This window comes from Oryctolagus cuniculus, chromosome 11 (genome assembly GCF_964237555.1).
Source record: "Oryctolagus cuniculus chromosome 11, mOryCun1.1, whole genome shotgun sequence".
Lineage (NCBI taxonomy): Eukaryota > Metazoa > Chordata > Mammalia > Lagomorpha > Leporidae > Oryctolagus > Oryctolagus cuniculus.
Genome location: NC_091442.1, coordinates 10,543,171 through 10,561,334, shown reverse-complemented (window position 1 = coordinate 10,561,334; position 18,164 = coordinate 10,543,171). Strand labels below are relative to the sequence as shown.

The window sequence follows — 18,164 nt, the reverse complement described above, 5'->3', positions numbered from 1 at the left end:
AGCATGGCCTCAGTGACAGCACCTCCATCCTCGGGAGAGCAGCCACTGCTGGTGCTCACGGTCCCGCCCTGGTACCGCAGCTGCGGGCCTCCTGGCTGAGCTCAGTGCGCCAGGTGCTCCAGCCGGGGCCTCTGCTCCCTTCCAGCCGCAGGTCCCTCCACGCTCCGCTCTCTGACCTCTACACACAGGCGGCTGCCATGCCCCCTCCACTCCAGCCACACTAGCCTCCTTGCTGCTGTCCAAGGCACCACACGGGGGTGTTCCAGCCTCAGGGCCTTTGCACCTACTGCTCCCTCTTCCCGGAGTGGTCCTCCTCCAGTATCTGCTCTGCTCCTTGGTCAAACGTCCTTCTGCAGCGTGGCCTTCCCTACCCACCCTACTTGCAGGGCAAAGCTGTCCAGGTCTTTCTTTACCGACCTCCATCGCGGTCAGCCCGAGCCGGTGCCATGAGGGAGGGATTCGGCCTCTGCTCACGGCTGGATGCTGAGCCCAGAGCAGTGCCTGGCGCATACGTGGTGCTCACTAAGTATCCGCCGGCCGGCTGGGGGCTGGACTCCCAGCTCCCTGAGACACGGGAGGGGTTAGGGGCTTGTGCAGCGCTGTGACCTTGGCCCTCAGAGCGCAGGCACGTCAAGGGTGCCCCAGCAGCGCGTGTCCACAGCACGGCCTGCATCACCTGGGCCGGGCCGCCACCCCCCCGCCCCCGACCCCACGGGAGCCACACCTGTGGTGATGCAGAAGTAGGTCTCGTGCGGCGAGACGTGGTGGAGGCGGTGGTGTTTGCGCGGCAGGATGACGTGCCAGTCCTGCAGGAGGGTGACCCAGCGCGGCAGACCGAAGTAGGTGTGGGACCACTTGTGGATCTGGTTGGTGAAGGTGCCGAAGATGATGAGGCAGAAGACGAAGCACTCCCAGGGGTACAGCTGCTCCAGGGCCTCTGCGGTGGGGCGGGGAGGGGTCGTGCGGCTGTCACACGGCGGGGGTCGGGGGGCCAGCATCCACCTGGCCCCCACCGTCCGCCCCGGGCAGCTGCTGTGCTGGGACAGCCCCCAGGCTCCCTTCAGCCTCTGCTTGGCCGCAGGCACTCAGACTCCTCCTCCGGGCCTCAGCCTTCCCTCTCTGTGCAGTGGGCACATAACGGAGGCAGCCAGAGTTGGCTCCCGGCCGCTCTGCCACTTCTGAATGCACGGACGTGGGTCCAGTGAGCCTGCGCCTCGGGGTCCCAACTTCCCCATCAGTCGTGCGGGGACAGTGCCTCTGCCCGGGTGCCCAGGAGCGGGGCCTGAGACAGGGTCCCACGCGTGGGATCTGTCTGGAGTCTCTCCAGGGGTGCAGGGGCACCCGTGCCTGACCCCGTGGGAGTTCTGGGGGCATCAGTGGCTCCGAGGCGGAGGGCCAGGTCTCACTGGGCCTTTCAGCCACTGAGCCCGAGGCGCCAGGTGGTGCCTCCCCCAGCAAAGTCTCTGCAGGCAGCGCCCCGCCCAGCAGCCAGGCATGGGTGCAGCCCGGGGAGGGGGCGGGCGCGCCACAGCACCTGTCCCCCAACCCCACAGGTCACCTCTGCCCCCAGGGAGGCTGCCTGAGGAGCAGCGAGGGGCTGACTGCTAGCACGGGGCTTGGTCCCAGCCTACCTCCCCGACATGGAGGGAGCGGAGGCTCCAAGTGGAGTACCTGCTGGGGGACTCCCTCCCCCTCTCTCCCTCACACCCACATGCCCGCCCACCAGGGGCATCCGGCCATCTCTGTCCCTGACAGCCCCCCTCCCGGGCCCCTCCCAGCAGGTGCCTCACCGGAGCTCTGGGTGCGGAACTTGTAGGCCATGTTTAGCAGCGGCAGCAGCGTCACCAGGCAGTTGTCGCCGTTGGTCTCAATGAAGTCGTGCCGCGTGATGGCTGTGGGGTCGATGTGGTGCTCCCGGAATGGTCGGATGAAAGCCTGGGGAGGGCGGGGAGGGGAGCCGCACCCCGCCAGTCAGCCCGAGGCCGCGGTCCCGGCTCTCCCCGGCCACGGAACACACTGGCCCGGCTGCTGCTCCCACGGCTCCCTCCACCCAGCATGGCCTACACGGAGCCAGCCGGCCTCGAGGGCCCAGGTCTAGCGGCTGCAATGGCGGAGCCCTTGGGCTGATCCTGTCCCCGCTGGGCTCTGGTCGCCCCATATCTGCTGTGAGGGGACTTGGAGACAACTGCTGCCCTCCCCCACTGAGGAGCCCTCGCAGGAACTGGTGGGAACCTTTGATACTGCTCATCCTGATAGGGCTGACCCCACCCCGGGCTGGCAGGGAGCACATGATCCAGGCCTGGCCAATCAGAGCACTCTATTCCTCTGCCTGCGTGATTGGCTGAGACACGGGCATGTGACCCAAGCTGGGCCAATGGGGGTGAGCCATGAGATTTTGGCTGGAATTCTGGGAAAGACTATGCAGAGGGTCTCTGCTCCTGGGAGCTGACAGCAAGGGTGTTGCAAGGCAGCTAGAGGCCGCCCTGACAGCAGAGGGAGACGCAGCAAGCCTGTGGCTGGAGGGTGCGCTCCGCCCCTGTCCTGCTGGCCACAGCTGGCTCTGGCTCTGCCCCTCAAATCCTCAGACCACTCAGTATCCTTATCCGGTCTGGCCAGGATGGCCTGGATTTTCTACAACCAAAAAAGTCTGACTGAGCCAAGATAAAATCCAACTAAAACAGTGAGACACAGCGTCTAATTCTGTGGTCTGGGAGGGACGGTTCCCACCTTTCCTATCGGACAACCACGGCATGCAAGCCTGGAATACGCACCTTCCCCACGATGGGCAGCTCCACGGAGCCCCACGTGTCGGCACCCCAGTGCACCAGGCCGGACAGGAAGTCAGCAATGAGAGCCCCTGCGACTGTGGACAAAGAGAGGGTGAGCCGGGGGCAGGCGGGTATGTGGGGTGGGGGACCCATCCCTGCCCACACCTCCCTCCCGTCCCGGGAGTCACTCATTCATTCACCCACTCGGTGCCTGCTCACTCACTCGTTCCTTAGGGAAAGGCGTCTCTTCTTGAAACATTTCCACCCCTGTGGATGGAGGCTCGGACCCAACCCTGCTGGCCCCCGTCTGCCCCACGGGAGAGGCCGGGTCCCATCCGCTAGGGGAGTTGGGAGAATACACTGGGCATGCTCAGATCAGCCCAGCCTGGCCCTGGCAGGAGCTGGCCCACACAGCAACGCCCGCTCTGCCCCGGGGCTGCCTGGGGCTTGAGAACTGTCTCTGTGGGTTCCGTGTCAGAGGCACCTGCCCGCCTCCAGGGACCAAAAGATGGGCGCTCCCCTTCCTCCAGCTTCTTGTTTGTTTTTAATTTGAGAGGCGGAGAAAGACAAACACCCACACAGGCACACAGATCTCGCACACACAGGCTCACTCCCCTAATGCCGGCGATGACCCTGCCCAGGCGACAAGGAAGCAAGGAGCTGGGAATTCCATCGAAGGGGGTGGAATTCCGTCCCAGGTGGGTGGCAGGAGCCCAGCGCCCCCAAGCTGTCACTGATTGCAGAGTCTGTGCTGGCGGGGAGCCTGATCCGGAGCTGCCGCCGGAGCTCCTGGAACGCGGGCGCCTGCAGCCTCACCGCGCAGCCTCACCGCGAGGTGCAGGCGGTTCCCTGCCTGTGCTGGCACTCTGCTCAGGACCAGAGTGGGGTCCCGCAGAAACTCCACGTCGCTGCTCCCCGGGGGGCTCCAGCTGTTGGACCTGGACTCAAACGTCAGTGCCATCACTCAGCTGCTGGGTGACAGCCACTTAACCTCTCTGTGCCTGTTTCCTGGGGCGCGGGGACTGGTGATGGGGGGAAGGCAGAAGCCGCCTCCGCTGAGCACTCGCTCGGGCCAGGCTGCAGGTGCGCGGCATTTCCCACTTGAGAGAGGGGAAACGGGGCCACGCTGTGATGTAGACGGCTGAGCCTCTGCCTGCGGTGCCAGCATCACACATGGGCGCCGGTTCAAGTCCCGGCGGCTCCACTTCCCATCCAGCTCCCCCCTAATGCCCCAGGAAAGCAGTGGAAGATGGCCTGAGTGCTTGGGCCCCTGAACCCATGTGGGAGACTGGAAGAAGCTCCTGGCTTCAGCCTGGCCCAACCCTGGCCATTGTGGCCATTTGGGGAGTGAACCAGTGGATGGAAGATCTCTTCCTTCTCTCTGTATCTCTGCCTTTCAAATAAATAAATCTTTGAGAGAGAGAGAAGAAGGAAGAGAGAGAGAGAGAGAGAGAGAGAGAGAGAGAGAGAAAGAGAAGGAGGGGGAGAGAGAGGTGGAAACAGGCTTGGGAGCAGAAGTAACCGGGCCCAGGTCAGGCGCAGGGCAGCAGGCAGGCCGGGCTCTTGACCTGCTGTGAGGTCCGAGCCTAACACAGCCGGATGCACCGCACTGTGTACACATGGGGAAACCGAGTTGTGTAGCCGGCGTCCGCCCAGGGCGACACCCAGCACCATCTCCCCCTCCCTTCTCCTCTCCCCTAACCCTGCATGCCCTTCCGTGCCTCTGGGTCTTTGCACTTGCTGTTCCCTTGGTCTGGAACATTCTTTCCCAAGATGCAGCAGCTCACTCCCTCGCCTCCTTCGTGTCTTTACTCAACCTCCCTGGACAGCCGATCTAGAATCTTCCGACACACCCTGGACAGTCCTCCAGGCGTGTGTCACCTGCGACTTCCTTTTCACTCGTTTGTCATCTCCCCTGTTGCACACGGCTGCCAGCTCCCCGAGGGCCGGGACCTCCGTCTCTTCCGCTGTGGCTGCGCCCCAGTTCCTGACACACACCGGGGGCTCAACAAAGCACCGAGTCCGGTGCTGGGCACACAGCAAGCCCTGGGGCATCGCTGTTAGTCAGTCACGGGGCTAAGGCACAGCCTGCGAGGACCTATGCGCACCAAGCCCTGCGGTCCGGCACACCAAGCCCTGCAGTCCGACGCGCCGGCACTGGGCTCGCCAGGGAGGCCGAGGAAGACGGCGCAGTTGCTGGGCACCCCTTGCCCCCCGACTCGGCTGCTCTGTGTGAACCACATGTCTGAGGCCCAGGAACCAGGGCCTTGGGGCACTGTGGCGGCTGCTTTTCTGCAGGTCCCAGACGACTCCCTGGGAGGCGGGGTGGGGCCCGAGAGGACGGGAGGAGTGCAGCGTCACCACGGACTCGCCCTTCTGTGGCCTGAGGCGTTGGAACTTTCCAGAGGCCCTGGCACCTGCACCCAGGAATGCTGAACGTGGGAGGGATGGGAGGAGAGGGGGTGACCCAGCTTCCTGAGGCTCTGGGGATCGGAGCGGGTGGGCAGCACGCAGAGGCTGGGCTGGGGCAGGCCAGGGCTCAGCACGGCCCACAGGGGCCGTGTGTCCAGGCCCCACCCCGGGAGAGCAGCCCACTCCTGGGCGAGGATGCCCAGAGCGATAACCAAGGCGAGGCGGGCAGGGCTGGAAGGCTGGGGAGGCGAAGACAAAGAAGGGCCGGGAGGCGGCTGCCCGGCCACGGCCCCTCCCTCCTCCCGCGGGGCAGTCCCAGGGCTGGCAAGTGGCAGCCTGCGACGGGAGGAGGCGGGTGGCTCTGCCTGCCGAGCCAGCTCCCTTTCTCGCCTCTCGGCTGCACCCCTTAGCACGTGTGTATTTCTGTTTAACTGTGGACAAAGCCTTAGAGACAGGTGCAAAAAACAAATCGCTGTTTGCAACCCAGACCTGGTGGTTCGTAGGAGTTTGGTAACACACAGGAAGCCGCGTTCGTCTGAGCCAGTTTGCAGGGAGCGAGCCCTGAGAGCCGGGAGAGCTGGTTCTGGGGCCGCAGGGAACCCGGGGCAAGAGGGAGAAGCCGGGGCTGTGGATCCAGCGGCCCGAGTCTCATGCTGCCACGACGCGTCCGGACCGCCCTGGCTTTCGAAAGCCTTTATCTGGGGGTCGGGACGTCCTGAGCTGGAAGGCGCAGGCGCAGCCCACGGGTCTGCCCTGCTGGAGAGCATGCCGGGAATGAGGAGCCCTGAACTCCTGCCAGTGTGGACGAGGGATCCATCTCTCCCAACCACGACCCTAGGCTAAACCGGTCCAAGAAGTTAGAACCCCAGGGTTCCCAGAGCGGAACTGTGAGGTTGTCACCTGTAGGTCCATCATTCAAGCGGGGGGCCTGTGAACAAAGCCCAGTGAAAGACGGGGGGGTGGGGCTGAGGGGACCACGCGGGCTAGGCAGCAGGGCCCCCTTGGGGGATTTGTTTGCCAAGTACACAGAGTCAGCGCTGCTACCCACGGGCTCGCTCCCGAGGGCCTGCAATGGCGGGGACCCAGTGGGGCTGGGAACTCCACCCAAGCCTCCCACATGGGTGGCAGCGACCCACGCAGCTGAGCCACCATCAGCTGCCGCCTCCCAGGGTGCACATGACAGGAAGCTGGGGCCAGGAGCTGCAGGTGGGACATGACCCCGGCATTCAGATCTGGGTCAGAGGCATTGCAAATGGCTCATTTACCAACAGGCCCGTTGCCTGCCCCTTGGAGGTAACTTAAAATGTTATTTATCTGAAAGGCCAAGAGAGAGAGAAGCTTTCTCTGCTAGTTCACTCCCTAAATGGCCGTACCGGCCAGCATTGGGGCAAAGCTGAAGCCGGGAGCCAGAAGCCTGGAACTCCATCTGGGTTTCCCAGGTTCGGTGGCAGGGAGCCGGCCGGGAAGTGCAGCTCCGACCCCGAGGGAGACCCCGCCTCCAGCTGTACAGGGACCGAGGTGCTGCCGATGAGCGACTCGTGAAACGCCTTCAGTAAGTGGGGCCGACTTTAAATACATTTTCCCTAGCGCCCCACAGCAAAAACACAAACAGAGAAACCCACACACCTCTCGGCAGTGATAAACAAACAACCCACAGCCGAGGGCTGGCGCTGCGGCGCGACGCGGTGCGCTGCCGTTTGTGAAGCCGGCATCCCAGGTCACGTGCTGGTTCTGGTGCTGGCCCAGCGTCCTGCGGACGCGCCTAGGGGAAGCGGACAATGTCCAAGAACGAGGGACCCTGCTGGGAGACCCAGACGGAGTTCCAGACCCCTGGCTGTGGCCTGGCCCAGCCCTGGCTGTGGAGGGCATTTGGGGAGTGAACCAGCAGTGGGAGACCTCTCTCTTTGTCTTCTCTTGTCATTCTTAAAAGACACAGATTCTACACCTCAGCAGACTGCGAGGGGTTGGCAGACTTTCTTCAAAGGCCACACAGTAAATCCCCCCAGCCTTGAGGCCGCACGGCCTCGGGAGCAGCCGCTCGGCCCTGCGGCTGGACGCGACAGCGACACCGACAGCACGTCCAGGGTGGGGTGGGGTCTTCCCGGCCTACTCTCTCCGTCCTGGGGCCCCAGCGTGCTGACGCCCGGTACGGGGCACTTCTGGCTGCCACAGGCTGCCTCCCGGCACTGCTGCGTGCAAACCCAGAATCGCTTCCGGCACTGGCGGACACGGAGCCCGCCTGTTCTAGAACTGCCTGTGAAGGGGTTCCTGGGGGGGGGGGGGCGCTCTTTTGGGTCTGGCTTTGCTCCTCAGGGCCAGGCTTCTTGCTGTCTCCCAGGGGCTCTCCACCATCCGCGAGCCTCTCTGGCGGGGTGTCTGGGCCCGGCCATGCGAAGGCAGGTGTGGCACCAGGCTCCGTCTGAACTCACTCCCTGCCTGTCAAGGTGTGTTCTTTTAAAGCCGAGTGCCCGCAGTCCCAGGCCCGTGCCAGCCTCTTAAATGTTTTATCTCCTTAATCCCTAAGCTGTGCCAAGGCCAGGCCTAGGCGGTTCCACTCCTTATCTTCTTAATCGTCCTGAACATTTAATCCTCACGGGTGACGATGATAAAACAGCATTAGAAAAGCAGTGCTGTGGCAATGGCTGACACTGACGCGCGCTCTGGGGGGGCCTAACTCCCCATTCCTCAGTGTGGGCGGGGCCCAGGGGCTTCCTCCCACAGAGGGCCGGTCCGGGAGACTCCCGGCAGGCGGCAGGCGCCACCTCGGCCAGGTGAGCAGGGCCAGCGTGGTGGTGGCTAAGTCACGGCGTGTTCCAGTTTGCTCCCCTGAACCCATCACCCCACTCTGCAGGAGGAGAACACCAGGCAGATCCCACGACAGCGGCATCTGACGAAACGCACGGCCAGACCCCCCTTCACTACCCAGGACATCAAACCCAGGGACGCTGGGAACCCGCCACGGGCAAGAGCCGACAGGGCCGTGACAGGCTGCTCTGCTTCCGGTCCGCTCCCTGCTAGCGCACCTGCCGAAGCAGTGCAAGATGGCCCAAGTGTTTGGGTTCCTGACACCCACAGGGGAGACCCGGATGAAGGGCGGGGCTCCCGGCTTTGGCCTGGCCTCATCTGGGAAGTGAGCCAGCGCACGGAAGAGCTCCCTGTCTCCCTGTAGCTCTGCCTTGCAAATTCATAAATCTTGAAAAATGTGTCTTGGGCGAGCTCCTGGAGCAGACGTCAGGTGGAAAAGGAGGAAACCAGCAGGCCGGCGGGGGGGCGGGGACTGCGGCCCCTGACAATGTATCCCCCCCCACCCGGCTGGGTGCACACACATTGTAACAGACAGCCGCACACATTGTAACAAACAGGATCCTAAGGAAGGCGGGCAGGCCGCCTGCGGCTACTCCGCTCTAGCTGCTCAATTTTTCTATAAATCTAAAACTGTTCTAAAAATAAAGTCTACGAACAAAACCCCGCAGTCTCTCCCTTCACGCTCCCAGGCACGGGCGGGCCCAGGGCCCAGCCTTCCAGAAGGCTCCCAAGGGAAGGACGACTCAAGGTCACAGGGCGCAGGGGCAGGGCTGGGGTCCTCCCTGAGGGCGGGACAGGGACAATGCCCCATGCCCTGGGCTCCAGGCCGGCCCAGGGCACAGAAGCCCACGTGGACACAACACCTGTTCTCTCCAGGCCGCGGGGCACAGGGGACAGGTGCTTTGGACAGACGGCCGAAATGGCACTGGATGAGAAGGGAGGAGACGCCAGGCGGCTGGGGGCCTGTCGTGGGGGCGGGTCTGGGCGGCAGAGACAGCCACACAGAACCTTCTTTGTCCCTGTTCCAGTGGTGGCGGCTGGTGGCCGACTCACGCCGGGGCGGCTTCAGCCTCACCCTGCAGACACTGGGACGGGAAGGGGATGGGGGCTGTCACTCTGGGCTCCCTGGGGGGCTTTCCCAGTCCCTGCCTGTGTGGAGCTGCTCAGTGGCCGAGAGACAGAAGGGGCCACCGCAGAGGGTGCCGGGGTCCAGACCGGCTTTACCACCTTTCAGCCAGGGCCCGGCTTGCATCTGCCATGACCTGCATCTGGCCACCGCTGTCGCCGCCCACCTGACTCACCTGCCCCTGCCGCTCGGGGCAGCCTGTCACTCATTTGCTCCACGTCACTCCCACACCGTGGTCGCAGCAGCTGCTGGTGACCTCCACGTGGCCGGATCCCGCGTCCCTCACCTCACAGGTGCACCGGGTTGCTCTTCCCAGGCCACCCCTCCCTAGGCCTCCTCCCCCGCGTGGGAGCCTCCCTTGCTGGCTGCGGCCCGCCTGGGGCGTGGGGCACCTGGCGATCCCTGTGGCATCTCCCCGAGGCCGGCTGTCCTGACTTTTCCCAGGCAGGTCCGCGCTGCCGTGGGGCCTGAGAATCCGCCCCTCCGTGCCTTCCTGCCATCCTGGCAAACGTTCCAGAGCTCTCGGGGCAGTGCCCCCCGCCCCCGGCACGTCCAGCCACGCCCACCACCTTCCCTCACTGCACCACGCTGGCTGCCTCCTCCCTGGTCTTCCCCACTCCCACCTCATCTCCCAGCAGCACTGGATGAAGTCGCTCTGAGGAAAACTCACTAATGGCTTCTCGAGGCCGGCGGAATAAAACCCAGAGTCCAGACCACGGACCCCAAGGCCCTCCGCCATCTGGCTCACTGCTGCTCCGAGTGAGCGGTAGCTGCCTGCTCTCCTCTGATCAAGGCTTTCCACGCCCGACACTCGGGGCCCACGGCAGCCTCAGGGCCTTTGCACCTGCTGTTTCCCTGCCTGGACCCCCTACCCCCCCAGATATCTGCACAGCCCTCTCCCTCACCGCGCCTCTGCTCTCTTATTCCCTTATCGACACCTTGCTTCCCGCTGGGTCGCTGGGTCGTGTGGCTGGGTTTATTAGGGAGCTTCTGCCCTCCCTGATTTCCGGGGCCTGCCCAGGGCGCCAGGAGCTCCGAGGAGATACCAATGGTAGAGGCGGGCCCAGGGGCTGGCATGGTGCCCTCACCGCCTGCGCGTTCACACACAAATCAGGGCGGCTATTTGAATCGATTGGGGACTGCGCAAACACAGCTATCAGGGGACTTGTCTCTTATCAGCCGGGAGGCAGAGGCGCGAGATGGGGAAGCGGTGCCGCCCGCCCAGGCTCCCGGGCCGGAGCTGGATGCTCGGGGAGGCGGGGACCCGCGGGGCCTGCTTGGCGAGGATGTCCCCTTCTCCGCTCCAGGCTCCGAGCACCGCAGGGCCTGCACGGCCCCTGGAGGAGGGGTTCCTGTCTGGGGGCAGGCAGGTCTCAGGGCCTCACAGGGATGCGACCTGGGGCTTCTTACAGGGCTGCTGCAGAGTGCAATGGCCCAGCTCAGGGCTAGGGGCCTGGGAGAGGCCCGCAGCCCAGCTCTTGTTACCTTGGCTGGGGAGGCTGAGCACATGCTGGGGGGGGGCAGTACAGGCGGCCAGACCCCTCCCCACCTCTTCTCAGCCCCGAGGGGCCCCCATTCCGCCTTCACAGCAGTCATGAAGGCGGGGCACAGGCTGAGGCCGCCCAGCCAGGAGGTGGTGGAGCTGGGCCTTGAACCCAGGTCTGTCTACTGAGGCCTGCTCATCACCAGCCCAGAGGCCTCGGGGCTCAACCTTGGGGTGCAAGGGGAGGGGCGTGTCGGGCTCCCCAGCGCTGGAAGGGTTAACCTCTTTCCCCTGCAGCTGCTCTCCCCCACCACAGACCCAGATGGCTCAATTAGCGGCCTGAGCACTATTGGCTTAGGAGGCCAGCGCGCTTTTAATGAGATTGTGGGAGCTGAACCCCTCAGGGAGGGCCAGGCAGGACCAGGGCACGGCTGCCCCCTCCGCTCGCCGGGAAGCCCAGGACAGGAAGGGCATGGGCGCAGTAAGAGAGAGGAGGGAGAAGTGGGACAGAGAAGAAGGCGACCGTCCCCCGGGGCCTGGGCGTGGAGGCAGCGGCCAGCCAGCCCAGCCGGCCCCTGGCTGCAGCTCTGAGCGCGGCTCCGGCCTGGCCCTCCTCCAAAAAACACTGACCACCTCGGCACCCACTTCCCAGGCCATGGGCGAGTGAGGACTGCCCGACAGCCACACTAGGGTGGCACCAATAAATCATAGCTCATTCAAGGCCGGTGCTGTGGGTTAAGCTGCCACCTGCAGCGCCAGCACACAATACGGGCACCAGTTCGAGTCCTGGCTGCTCCACTTTCAATCCAGCTCTCTGCTGTGGCCCGGGAAGGCCGTGGAGGATGGCCCAAGTGCTTGGGCCCTGCACCCCATGGGAGACCAAGAAGAAGCTCCTGGCTCCTGGTTTCAGATCGGCGCAGCTCCAGCCACTGTGACCACTTGGGGAGCGAACCAGCGGATGGAAGCCCTTTCTGTCTGTCTGTCTCTCTCTGCGACTCTGCCTTTCGAATAAAATAAATAAATCTTTTGTAAAAGAGTTCAGCTCATTCCTTCACCGACGCAGCAGGTGGGCACTTGCCAGGTGCCAGGTTCCTGGGGCTGCGGCTTAGCGGGGAATGAAGCAGACAAACCTCCCCCGTGTGGAGCGGACATCTTGGGGGGGGCAGATGAATGAGCACCCGTGTCACAGGGTGGGGTGGAGTCTGCTATTTTTGGAGGGGCAGTCAGGAAGGGCCTCTTTGAGGAGGCAACCTCTGAGAGAGCCCTAGAGCAGCCTTGGAGGTGTGGTCAGACAGGAGCAGGGGGGAGGGGAATGGGGGGATGGGAGTAGGGGGGACGGAGCAGGGGGGAGGGGAGCAGGGGGATGAGGGAAGGGGGGAGGGGAAGGGGGGAGGAGAGCGGGGTACAGGAGCAGGGGGGAGGACGGGAGCAGGGGGGACGGGAGCGAGCTGCACAGGACTCTGGGAGGGCTGCTCTCCTTCTGAGTACCCAGGGGCGGCCGCTCTGACTGCGGCCCCTCAGGCGCCCGGCGCTCACTGCAGACGGCAGGGGGCAGGGAGGCAGGCGCGGTGGTGGGGGGTGGGGGGGGTGGCAGAAACTGTCCAGGCAGAGAGGGGCCCGGCCTACAGCCTGCCCTGCAGGGGAGGGGCAATGGCTGGATTCTGGGTGCAAACTTGACACTGGAGCCACCAGCGTTCGCTGCTGGTTTGCATGTGGAGTGTCAGAGAAAAGAGAGGAAGTGGGGGCGACGCGCAGGTGTGGGGCCCGAGCGCAGGACAGAGGTGGGCTTGCCCGTGTGTGCACCTGATTCCAGGACACGCACAGCACCCCCAGGGAGGCCCGGCCGCGGGGAAAGCGAGGCGAGGCAGGAACTCACCGACGCCCAGGATGACGAGGGGCGTGTGCTCCCAGCGGGCCAGCAGCAGCAGGTGCAGCAGGTTGTGGGCGATGAGGCTGAAGCACAGGACCACGCAGCACCACTCCTGGAAGCGCTTGCCTGCGGGGGGAGGCGGAGGTGAGTGCGGGCAGGGGACCCCCCCCCCAGACAGACAGAGCCCCTGGCTTCCCACCCTGCCCCCACCCTGCCACCAGCACCAAGCTCCCGGGGCGGCCCACCCACTGCCCCATGCCAGCACCAGGCTCCCAGGGCGGCCCACCCACTGCCCCTGTCCCACAGCCAGCACCAGGCTCCGGGGGCGGCCCACCCACTGCCCCTGTCCCACGGCCAGCACCAGGCTCCCAGGGCATCCCACACCCCAGGGCCGCTGCAAATTGGCCTCCCCCATGTGTTGCTTCGGGTTTTTAAAAAAAATGAGCTAGAGTTAAAAATCAGCAAACGTCCCAGTTTCCTGCTTCCCTTGAGAACACAGAGCTCTGGTCACCCCAGGCCTGGCCAAGGGCTCTGGGTCCACCCTGGCCTGATCCTAACACTGCCCGCTTCCTGCGGCCTCGCATCAGGCAGCTCGCCTCAGTGGCAGCCCTGGCCTGGCCCCTGCAGTGTCTGAGGCTTCGAGCCCGAGCTTGAAGTTCCCTGGAGAAAGGTGGCATAGGATCCCATTTCACAGATGAGGAAACTGAGGCCCAGAGCGTGCTGGGTTGGCGTGGAGTAGGAGCACTCTCCATCGCCCGTACACTGGGGACCCCTCGCCCCAGCCTTCGGGGGCCAACCAGGCCTGCCCAGACAGAAGGACTTGTCTCAAGTCACAGCATGGCCCACCAGCCTGGCAGGGCCGGGGGTCAGGCAGCCTAAATGCTGTCATTGTTCAGATGGGCAGCCCGGGGCTGGCCGAGAGCAAGCGCTCTGCTTGGGACATGAGCGGCTCTGCTGTCCTCTGGCTGGCGGCTGAGCCAGCCCCGGCCTGGCAGCGTGGGTGTCCTGGGCCGATTTCAGGAGACACTGCAGCTGGCCCGAGTCCCTGGGTGGAGGGTGTGGGGGGCAGGGCAGGCCTGGCGCCAGGCCTCCGCCATCTTGCTTCCCCGGGGACAGGCCATAGCCACAGGCTTCGCATTGGCCCGGCTCTTCGGGACGCGGGGTAGCCAAGCCCCAAACACCTGCACCTCTGACAGCTGCCGAGCAGGGAGGAGAGGGCACGAGGGTGAAGGACAGCAGGGAAGAGAGGGGACGGGGGTGAGAGACGCGGGAAGACAGAGGGAGACAGCAGAGAGGAGAGGGGACGAGGGTGAGAGACAGCAGGGAGGAGAGGGGAAGAGGGTGAGAGACAGCAGGGAGGAGAGGGGATGGGGGTGAGAGACAGCAGGGAGGAGAGGGGATGGGGGTGAGAGACAGCAGGGAGGAGAGGGGACGGGGGTGAGGGACAGCAGGGAGGAGAGGGGATGGGGGTGAGGGACAGCAGGGAGGAGAGGGGATGGGGGCGAGGGACAGTAGGGAGGAGAGGAGACGAGGGTGAGGGACAGCAGGGAGGAGAGGGGACGGGGGTGAGAGACAGCAGGGAGGAGAGGGGACGGGGGTGAGGGACAGCAGGGAGGAGATGGGATGGGGGTGAGGGACAGCAGGGAGGAGAGGGGACAGGGGTGAGAGACAGCAGGGAGGAGAGGGGACGGGGGTGAGACAGCAGGGAGGAGAGGGGACGGGGGTGAGGGACAGCAGGGAGGAGAGGGGACGGGGGTGAGACAGCAGGGAGGAGAGGGGACGGGGGTGAGGGACAGCAGGGAGGAGAGGGGACGGGGGTGAGGGACAGCAGGGAGGAGATGGGATGGGGGTGAGAGACAGCAGGGAGGAGAGGGGATGGGGGCGAGGGACAGTAGGGAGGAGAGGAGACGAGGGTGAGGGACAGCAGGGAGGAGAGGGGACGGGGGTGAGAGACAGCAGGGAGGAGAGGGGATGGGGGTGAGAGACAGCAGGGAGGAGAGGGGACGAGGGTGAGAGACAGCAGGGAGGAGAGGAGAAGAGGGTGAGGGACAGCAGGGAGGAGAGGGACGGGGGTGAGAGATGCGGGAAGACAGAGGGAGACAGCAGGGACTGGAGATACGGAAAGATGAGACAGAGAGAGGGAGACACAGGAGTGAAAAGAGAGACCGGGAGAGGCGGGGAGAGGGAGAGAGAAGACAAAGACCGTGGTCTGTGAGGAGAGAGCGAGACAGCTCAGCCCCGGGGGGTGGGGGGGTCCTCTGGCCTCGGCAGGGCCCCTGCGGGGGACCGAACCTGCGGCCCTGCTTCGAGCGTCTGGGCCAGGAAGATGTCTCGCTGCTCTCACACCCACGTCAGGAGTCCCCAGGCAGGGGCATCCAGGCTTGGCCAGGGTGGGTGGACAGGGGGATCCAGAGAGGTGGCTGCCCTGAGCAGCCAAGAGAGGCTGGGCCAAGCTCCCGGGGCCCTTCTCGAACCCCTGCACTCAGGCTGGAGCAGGTGGAGCGCTGGGAAGGAGCCGCTATAGCACCAGGTCCCAAGGCCTGGGCCAGACACGCAGCCTCTGCCCCGGCCCTCACCAGGCCCTCGGCCCCGCGACACCCTGCTCATGCGACTCACAGCTCCCCGCACACACTGGGCCCGCTCGCTCCACCATGGGCCACGCACACATGCTGTTCCGGTGACCTGGTATCCTGTGCCCTTCCCACACACCCACGCCTGGCTGGCTCGCTTCCACGGTGAAGGCTAAGAACGCGGAACCTAGAACACCTCCCACCTGTGTTCCGGTTCCGGCCCTGTCGTGGCCCACTGTGGGACTCGGGACGGTGCCTGCTCAGCGCTCATGGACTGTCCCGTCCGGGGGCGCGGTGCTGGGGCGGACTGGGCGCTCCTGGTAAGTCTGACGGATTATGCCTGGGCTCAGGGACCTGGCCCAAGCCCAAGCAGCATGGCATTAGGCGCGTGCACGTGTACGTGTGTACACGCGTGTGCGTGTGTGCGCGGTGTTATCACGGGGCTCCCATCTCTAGAAAACGGAGCTAAGAGCAGGGGCCCCTCAGAGGCCACAGTGAGGATGAACCGAGCACGTCAAGAGAATCCCCAGCGGAGGTCGCCCTGTCACCCACCGTCAGCGTCCCTGTCACCGCCTGACCACTGGGGCCCAAGGAATCTCCAGGATTCCACTTCTGGGCTCCTCCCTCCCTGCCCGCTTCCTGCGCTCCCGTCCACAGCCTCCCCACTCGGGCCTTTGCACGTGCTGCCTCCCTGACCCACACGATGCTTCTGAGAGCATCCTCAGGGTTCCCTGCCCCCTTCTCTCCTCGGTCTCTGCTCCGATGCCCCCGCTTAGAGAGGCCTTAACCGCCCTGTGGAACCGGCACCGTCCCCGCATCGTCCCCACTCGTCTCCTTGCTCAGCGCCTGGGTGACGGCCGGGGCGTTGTCCACGGAGCTGGGTCCCTCGCGGTACAGGTCAGGCCCAGAGAGGCCGAGGCACTTCTTGCTCCAAGACCAAGGCCAGGGTCAGAGGCAAAGAGCAAGGCCAAAGGGAAGGACATTTGGAGAAACCAGTTTGGCCAGTCTCCCGCACCCCTCCTGCGCTCAGGAGATGGGGCCCTGATTGTGGCTGGGGTGCCATGAGGCTGGCGCAGCCTCAGCCCCCAGAGGCCTGCAGGGGACCAGGGGCACTTGGGGACCCTGGGCGTGGGCAGATGGCAGTCCCCTGGGGAGGCTCACAGTGCCCGGGAGGCACCTGGGCTGGCAGGGGTCACCTGGGTGGGCAGAGCTGGCCTCCAAGGGGAGGCCTGGGGCAGGCTCTGTGGCGCAGCAGGTGAAGCTACCGCTGTGACGCCCACAGTTAGCGTGGACATCCCATCCTACTTCGGAGGGCCCGCGGAGAGCCGGCTCCTCCACTCCTGAGCCAGCCCTGCAGGTGCACCGGGGAGCAGCGCACGAGGCCTCAAGTCCCTGGGCCCTGCCACCCACGTGGGAGACCCCGATGGAGCTCCTGGCTTCAGCCCGGCCCAGCCCTAGCTGTTGTGGCCATCTGGGGAGCAAACCCGCGGAGAGATCCGTCTGTCACACTCTGCCCTTCAGATAAAGCAGTCTTAAAAAATAAAAGACAGGGGTGGGAGGGCTTTGACTCCTCGTCCTCAGTTCTCAGGTGGGGAGGGAGATGACCCCACAGACTACTGGGGTGACAGAGTGGGTGGTCCATCCCTCCCCCTAACAACACGAGGGGTAGGGCAGCTTTAGCTCACTGTGGCTCAGAGAGGCAGAGGCTCGGCCTGGGTCACACAGCTCCACAGCCAGAGTGGCCGTCAACCCCAGCTGTCAAGCCACAGGCTGGGTGTTCTGGGTACAGCCTGAGCAGGGGTGGGTCAGAGCCAGGCTGGGACACTGCACAGCCAGCATGGAGGCGCAAGGCCAGGCCAGTATCCGGTGAGTTAGGACCCAGGGAGGAAACACCAAGTGGCCCAAGGTCACGTACACTTGTGGCAGGGGCCGCATCAAACCCAGGCCAGCCAGGGCAGGAGGCCAAGGAGGGCACCGCCCCAGGCAAGGGAAGATGTCAGAATGTTTGACAAACAAAGCCCAGGCAGGGGGCCCCCAGCAGTGTCCAGTCACCTGACTCCTAGCCCTCAAAGGCACTTCCTTAAATCCCCCCCAGGACCTGGGCCCTCTGGGGGTTCCCGTGGGAGCCAGCGAAGGGAAGAGGGCTGGTGCTTGTGGGAGCACAAACAGTGGGGACCTGGCCGGTGAGGGTGAGCGGGGAGCAAGCCATCTGGGGAGGGTGGGGGCCCCACACCCCTAGTCCCGTGGAAGGCAGCAAACGCAAGGATGTGTGTGTGGTCGGGGGACACGGGCTGGAGCTGAGCCTTGTGCGCAGGGGTCTGCATCTTCCCACTCCCGAGCAGGCAGGAATATGGGGTGAGGGCGACTGCGCCCCGCTGGAGGGTTGGGGGAGGGGAGGAGACCCGGGTCTGCAGCCACGGAAGCTTGGCGGAAGGGCGTCTGGGGCGCCGGGTGTGGGGGGAGGCCGGGATGAGGTGTGGCTCTCAGGGGGTTGGGGACCGTGTCTAGAGCTGAGGGGCTGCCTCGGGCTTGGACTGGGTCCTGGGGGGGTCCCCAAGTCCAGAGGCGCTCACTGCAGGCGGAGGCGCCCCGGGGCCCGGATTCCAGAGCTGTGGGTGCGACCGGAGCTGTGCTGTAGCCCGGGTAGCTGACTCCGTAGCTCCGGGACCTGGGGAGCGTCCTTACAGCCGGCAAGTCGCCGGGCCCGGGGCTGCCCCGGGCTCAGGAGGGGCGCTGGGGCGGGGTCCCGGACCCCGGCGCGCGATCTGCAAGTTAGAAGCCGAGACTGGACTTCCGCATGTGGGCCCGGGGCTGGGGTTCCGACGTGGGGAGCTCGGGTCGCTGTCAGCAGCCTGGGCTCCAGCCTGCAGGCCCGGAGTGGGGGGGCGGCCGGAGGTCCTACCTGGCGAGTAGAGAGCGGCCAGCTCGCGGGCCCCGGCGTGCTGCGCGCCCCAGCGCCGGCAGTACGCCGCTTCGTCCTCGTCGAGCTCCGGCTGCTGGCCCGGCGCGTCCTCGGCGCCCGCCATGGCCACTCGCCCGGCCCGCCCGGTGCGCTCTGCTGGCGGCGGCGGCGGCGGCGGCGGCAGGGCCGCGGGTCCGCGGCGAGATCACGCCGCCCAATGACCGCCCA

At 65.3% G+C, this 18,164-nt stretch overlaps 1 protein-coding gene and 1 non-coding gene across 5 annotated transcripts in view; one reads left to right on the top strand and one right to left on the bottom strand.

Moving 5' to 3' along the window:
- The window catches only part of PEDS1 (plasmanylethanolamine desaturase 1), a 20,281-nt gene extending 2,117 nt beyond the window's left edge, over window positions 1–18,164 (bottom strand). The window contains exons 1-5 of one of the 4 annotated variants that reach the window (XM_070051693.1): window positions 17,937–18,164; window positions 12,471–12,590; window positions 2,772–2,863; window positions 1,791–1,935; window positions 725–937 (exon numbers count right to left, since the gene is read on the bottom strand). In XM_070051693.1, the coding sequence (XP_069907794.1) occupies window positions 725–937; window positions 1,791–1,935; window positions 2,772–2,863; window positions 12,471–12,590; window positions 17,937–18,060 (694 nt within the window). In that variant the 5' untranslated portion in view covers window positions 18,061–18,164. Of the gene's footprint in view, window positions 1–724; window positions 938–1,790; window positions 1,936–2,771; window positions 2,864–12,470; window positions 12,591–15,080; window positions 15,206–17,936 lie in introns of those variants that run through there. The other 3 variants (XM_070051691.1, XM_070051692.1, XM_070051694.1) reach the window with 3 other exon arrangements.
- On the top strand, window positions 5,589–5,712 carry LOC138844502 (small nucleolar RNA SNORA40). Its single transcript, XR_011380378.1, has one exon. It is a non-coding gene; the product is annotated as a small nucleolar RNA SNORA40 (small nucleolar RNA).